General features: G+C 44.1%; 1 protein-coding gene across 1 annotated transcript; it reads left to right on the top strand.

Annotated features, from left to right (window-relative positions):
- The first annotated feature begins 504 nt into the window (after positions 1–504).
- On the top strand, positions 505–6,152 carry NPY2R (neuropeptide Y receptor Y2). The gene is made up of 2 exons (XM_082759054.1): positions 505–600; positions 3,619–6,152. Exon 2 carries the CDS (start codon positions 3,655–3,657, stop codon positions 4,810–4,812), a length of 1,158 nt encoding a protein of 385 aa, XP_082615180.1. The 5' UTR covers positions 505–600; positions 3,619–3,654; the 3' UTR covers positions 4,813–6,152.
- Positions 6,153–6,699: the final 547 nt, after the last annotated feature.

Here is a 6,699-nt window from a genome sequence, read left to right as displayed (position 1 = left end):
TAGTGCTGGCTGGAGCTAGGCTAACAGGAGGGCTTTTTGGAAGGTTACTGAGCACAGAACTTTGTAACTACAGCAGCTGTTGCCTTTGCATTTGCAGCCTCGTAAATAAACCTGCAATCTTCCATTTTTGCTTTTGATGGAATATGTAGATGCTTTATTCACCCTTACACCTGCTCTAGCATTAGGCACATCCCTTCTAACGAGGAGCAGCAAATCTCCGCGAGCAGGGGCGCTCACAGCCAAGGATTTCAGCAGTTCCCTGCAGCGAGAGCATCCCCTTCATGTTCCTCTCCGGGAGGCGCTCCGGGAACACCGCGAAGCGGCAGCCGGCACCGACCAGAATCTCCCCTTTTTTCCCCCAAACCTCCACCCGCTCCCTCCGGCATCTCTCCGGCCGCTGCTTCCCGGGAAGGAGCCCCCCTCCCTCAGCCTTGCGGGGCGGAGCCGTGTCCCTCCTGTCCCCCCCCCACCCCCCCGCCTGTCCCCGTTCCCCGGCCGCGTCCCGCCCCGTCCCGCCCCCCGACATGCCGGGGGGCGCCGCCGCCGCCACCTCCAAACTTTCCGCCGTGCCCCAGCGCCAGCCAGGAGAGAAACGCCGCGGTGAGTGTGCCGTGCCGTGCCGGGCAGGGCCGGGGAGGGAAACGGGAAGGGGTGCGGGGTCCCTGCTGCCTCCCCCCGCAGCCCCCAGCGGCTCCCGAGCCGCCCCCGGTGGCGGCGCCGCGGCCGCGGGAGGCAGGGTGCGTGCCTAGGTGGTCTCGGGGGTTGGTCGCCCTTCTTCTTTTGCTGCAGGAACCGTAAGAGATCTGCCCCGGGCCTTCCTCTGCCGAAAGTTGGGTGCAATTTGATGCGCATCCCTGAGGGGCTGGGGGAAAAATGGAAAACAAAACAAAACAAAACACCCAAACAAACAGCAATGTGCAATAGGGGTGCAAATGCCATGCCATCGGATGGAGAGCTTGTACCGAAAAAGACCAGGAAGGGTCCTGCCAAACACTTCTTCAGGTAGCAAACGCCACCTCAGTTTTCCCCCGTACAACGAAAGGAGCTGATTCTTCCCCCACTCAACTGTCCCACTGGCAATGTCAAACTTGTCCAGTTTATTGCATCCCTTAGTTACACACCAGTGCATCTCGGCTCAAAATCCTGGCTGTCCCTCCTCCCTCCCCCAGCTTTGTTGTATTGACAAGACCAAAATGCTTGTCAATAGACCAAATAGTAACAAATGGAATGAAAGTGGCAGAAGAAAAGATTTTTGCTAAATAAGATTTTTGCTAAATAAGGGGTTGGAAGTAGGAATCGTGAGAATGCCTGTGACTAGAGAAACAAGCAAAAACATTTTTGGGAAGGAAGGGATGCTATGGAAGAAAGGGATACTATTTTTTCTTTTGTTTTCTTTTGCTATACCTTTATTATTATTATTATTATTATTTTGGCTGAGTTCCATCATCCTCCCTGGGTTCATGGCAAAGAAGGGAAAATGTATGAAATTTGCCTTCCCTCTTACCCATCTCATGTAATGTGCAATTATGACTTGCTTTTATTTTGCAATTAAAACATTATGAGATCTTGGAGTACCTGACAATCTTGGGACCTCACCAAAGCTCTACTTTACTAATACATGCAAGCATAATTCTTGGGCATAGGCACACAGGTTGAAGGGAAAAGCTCAGATGAGTTCTGGACATCTGCATAGCCTTGGTGGTGCAAATTTTCATGTATCTTTTACATTTTTTACCTGGTGGACTGAAGGTGTATTGATTAGGAGTCCTGCCTTGCCGCCCTTGCTTAGACTAGTAGGTGACAACTGATTACATTACCAAAAACTGCACTGTAAGCTTCTACAAACACCTAGCACACCTCAGCTATGTATCTCATGGTGTTACACTATGTCAGCTATGTCTCACAGTGTATCTCTCAGCCTTACACTATTAATTTTACACTAAGTGTAGACTAAACAATATAGCATAATAATGACCAGCTTATTCTGGGGGAAAAATAGCTTTCAGTTCATGTGGTTGAGCTGCACCTTTTGAAAAAACCAAAGGCTTGCACTGAGAAATTCTTTGGGATATTGTGTGGTATGCAAGCAAAACACAAAGGGCTCGGTCACCTGCTGGCAGATGGTGCTTGTTTCTGAGGCATAATGTAGTAGCCAGTCACAAGATGCAGGTGCACGTGTACAGCAATTCTGTTAGGAAATCACACCTAGCGATGTTGCCAGTAAATGTCAGTGGGGATAGAGGTAGGAATGAAAATCTGCAGTGATGTGGATGTGATTTAAATAATGATAATAATAAATAAATTAAAACAAACAAACAAACAACATACAAAAACACAGTTGTTATTAGCTTGAATGTCTCTTTAGGCAGACCTGAATTCAAGGTGGACTAAACTGTGTAACACCTGGTATCAAGTAAGTGACATTTCTTCTCTACTCTGTTGCTTTACTTAGGGAATGTATGAATGGGCAAACAGAGTAGTAACAGCGTTGGCTTTCCCACCAGTGGCAAATGGCGGTGTTTTTTCTGTGAGCCCACTGTACTGATAAATGCTTGCTTAGTACTTTCACAGGTCAAGCCAGGGAGTCCACAGGTGCATGGCACTTGTGACGCCATCCATGGTTTGGACAGTCTACCAGGGGACAGGCACACTTTACATAGGATTGAAGTCCAAGTCAGAAATTAACTGTAAAGCATACATTTATCCATCCACGTCTACTGAATTCTTAGGGTAGCGTAGGCTAGCTGAGCAGAATTTGGCTCAGCCTGTGTGGGGAAGTCAACAAAATGTGATTTTGATGCCAGTGGTGAAATTCTTACTGACATCAGAAGGGGAATGATTTGCTCTTCTCTATGGCTGCAGTCAAAAAATGATTGGCAGCCTCCAAGGAACTGTGTTTTTTCAAACATTACACAAAAAGGAAATATTTTTTATATCCAAGATTTAGCTGTGTTTTGAGTTAAATTTCAGCATGAATACATTGTACAGTCATTTCAGAGAAATGCTACTATTTCAGATCTGCTAGAACGGTATTTTTGCTTGCCTTGTGGCACTAACTTTCATAAAATAAATTTTCATTAAAAAAGACATCAATAATCTGTTCTCTGGCGTTAAGGATGGGCCTAAACCTGTAAGAATTTGGTGACTATTTAAAGGACACTTTCCATTAAGGAAAAGCTGGAAGAGTATTATGCTAATAACAGTCTGGATGGTGCAGTTCCATGTAGAATTCCCATAGGTATTAACGGAAGTTTTGTGCTAAATCAGCAATAGTTTTACGTAGTGGATTGTAAAAAAAAGGATATGCTGCCCAGCTGGATCTTAATCCTTCTACATTTACTGAGGCAAACTTTGTCTTTGAAATGCTTTTGAAATCTGTCCCAATTTTCAGCAGGAGTCATGCCTGAATAATATTACAGGATCGGGCTTCAAATGTAAGGGCAACAGAATTTAAATATATTAAGACAGATCTCCTCTTAATCCTGGGATGTAGAACCTGGGTTAGAGGAGGAAAGAGCTGTAGCTTTTCATTACTGTAGCTGTAGCCGTTCATTACTTCTGGTCTTCACCACCACAGTCTGATTTCTCCACATGTTCTTGTATTGGTTTGTTTTTCAGGTACAGCTCTATTGCTTAGACCAGGCTGCTGCAAGGATGGGGCCCCTGGAAGCAATAGGTGAAGAAAACCAGACAGATGAAATGAAAATGGAGCTGTTCACCAAGCTGTACTTGCCGAGATACACCACGCCACTCAATGAGCTGGCTCTTGACCCGAAACCAGAACTGAAGGACAGCACAACGCTAGTCGAAGTGCAGATAATCCTCATCTTTGCTTACTGTTCCATCATCCTGCTGGGGGTGATCGGAAACTCCCTTGTGATCCATGTGATCATCAAGTTCAAAAGCATGCGCACAGTGACTAACTTCTTCATTGCCAACCTGGCCGTGGCTGATCTGCTGGTGAATACACTGTGCCTACCCTTCACTTTAGTTTACACACTGTTGGGTGAATGGAAACTGGGCCCAGTCTTGTGCCACCTGGTGCCTTATGCCCAGGCTCTTGCTGTGCACGTGTCAACAGTTACGTTGACTGTAATTGCTTTGGATCGGCATCGCTGCATCGTCTACCACTTGGAAAGCAAAATCTCTAAGCGGATCAGCTTCTTGATCATAGGAGTTGCCTGGGCTGTCAGTGCCCTGTTGGCAAGTCCTCTGGCCATCTTCCGTGAATACTCACTGATTGAGATCATTCCTGACTTCAGGATTGTGGTCTGCTCTGAGAAATGGCCAGGGGAGGGGCAGCTTAACTACGGTACCATCTACAGCATCTCCATGCTTCTGATCCAGTACGTGCTGCCTCTGGCGGTCATCTCCTACGCCTACACCCGTATTTGGACCAAGCTCAAGAACCACGTTAGTCCAGGGGCGGCGAACGACCACTACCACCAGCGGCGGCAGAAAACCACCAAGATGCTGGTGTGCGTGGTTGTGGTGTTTGCTGTCAGCTGGCTGCCCTTTCACACCTTCCAGCTGGTCAGTGATATTGACAGTCAGGTGCTAGACCTGAAAGAGTACAAACTGATCTACACAGTGTTTCATGTCATCGCCATGTGCTCAACATTTGCTAACCCCCTTCTCTATGGCTGGATGAATAACAACTACAGGACGGCCTTCCTCACAGCCTTTCAATGCGAGCAGCGGCTGGACTCCATCCACCCTGAAGTATCAGCAGCTTTCAAAGCTAGGAAGAAACTGGAAGCAAAGAGGAGTCAGTTCCCTGGAGACTCTTTCACACAACCTACTAATGTTTAAAATTTCTGACTTTAAAGAAGATACGCATATGTTGTGGACAAAGGAATCAAATCCATTTTGACACATGCATTTTTAATGCATAGTTTTACTCATAAATGGTGAAAGAAGAGTAGCAGGGAAGTCAAGGCAGGTGGTGTGATTTGAGGGAAGATTAGATTGTCACCACAAGGTTGTGACTATATAGCTGAGGAAATAAAAGGGAGAGACTTCATTTATGGCTGTCTCATGCTAAGAGACACTCCCATCCCTCCCATCTCTTCATGACAAATCTAAATGACAAAAGCAGATTTTGCTGCTTTTGCTGTAGGGAGACATACAGCTGATTTCTAGCACAGAAATACTATGGGAGCAGGCAACTTGTATATTGCATGTGGAGACTGGGGAGAATCGAAGTCTGTTGGGAAAATGAAATCTGTCTGGGGAGAATGGGCTCTGCTGGTTAAAGATTAAGGTTTTCAGACCCCTTTTCTTCCACAGGAACCTTTTGCAAAAATAATGGAATTAGGATGAGAAATGTGTTACTGTTTTTGACTTGTACTGAAGCACTTCAAATGAAAGCATTCAAAATGGATTAGAGGAAAGAAAAAGCAAAAATGAAAAAATACCAGTTTTGGTGTGAAGAAAGGAAAAGGTGGGCTTTGGCCGATCAAATGGGGTAGAAAGTCGTTCCTTAAGAATCGGCTGTGGTTATTCTGGTGACAAAACTGCAAGCCTGTGACCTGATGGCTCATTCCCTGCAGGTCCCTACCTTTCATTCCACATTTGGAAGAGCTCATAAACACAAAGCTGTAAAATGGCATTTGAAGGCAGGAGATGCAGGCTCAGGTCTTCTGTGAACACTTCATAAACTGCCAATATTTTAATTTTCAAGATCTGCTTAAATGCCTAACGTGTTATTAACTCTGCAGGCTTTGAATTTTTGCTGCTTTCTCTCTGCATAATAAAACAGCAGATAATTTTGATCCTCTGGAAAGGCTGCTAGATGGTCATATGCTTTTCCTTATTGTGGTTTTATGTCACACACTCATCTCATCTTGGAGCTTTTTCCATCTTTAGCTTTTGTAAAAATTAAAACATCTGAACGAGTGTAACCTAATAACAGTATGCTAGGTTTATGTGATAACTTATCAGTTATTCTGCATGCTGTAGTTAATAGTTAAATTCCTTTTTTGCTCAGGTATAAAATTTTAATCTGTTTACTGTGTTGTACACAGCAATGTTCAACTCTTCTGTGTCTTTGCTTACCCTCTTTGAACTCATTAAAGAGATGAAGAAAATTTCAATTGGTGTTTATTCCAAGCTGCCCTGTTGCTTATCAAGAATAAAAATAAACGTGATACTTTCACTTGGAGTCTCTTTCTACAGCAACATTTCAGCCTCCTCATTTTTTTTTTTTAAATTTTCAGTGCTCCTAAATTTGTTGTGTTCTCTCTTAAAAATTAAAAAACAAACAAACAAACAAACAAAACTCCAGTACTGAAGTGTTAGCAATGTAGTGGCATCAAATGTTTGTCAGGTGGAGAAATTCAGCTTTTTGTATACTGTATCTTGCTATCATCCTTTAAAAATCCATGAAATCATTCAGACTTGGATTTTTCATGAGCAGAGAAGGGAGGTCTAGAGAATTAGCTGGTGTTTACTTAAGGGAGAAAAAGTATCCATCATTCTTAAACAGTTCTACAAAAATAGATTAATTCTCAACCATGTACTTTCATGATATTGTCCACAAGTTATTTTTGTCTGAGTGTTAATAATATCCAAAATGTAAGCTCAAAACAGTTATGGGTGAGGAAGGATTACAGAAGTGTGCAATTATTATGGACATCAATCATAGGTATCAGTTACAGTTGACTCTGAACCCTTCATCAAAACTGTATTATTTCCACA

The sequence above is a fragment of the Aythya marila genome (assembly GCF_965140915.1).
Source record: "Aythya marila genome assembly, chromosome: 4".
Taxonomy (NCBI): domain Eukaryota; kingdom Metazoa; phylum Chordata; class Aves; order Anseriformes; family Anatidae; genus Aythya; species Aythya marila.
This window is presented reverse-complemented; position numbering and strand designations above follow the sequence as displayed.

Bases quoted from the DNA above. Each gene is read 5' to 3' on its own strand.
- NPY2R (XM_082759054.1), top strand. From the start codon at position 3,655: ATGGGGCCCCTGGAAGCAATAGGTGAAGAAAACCAGACAGATGAAATG.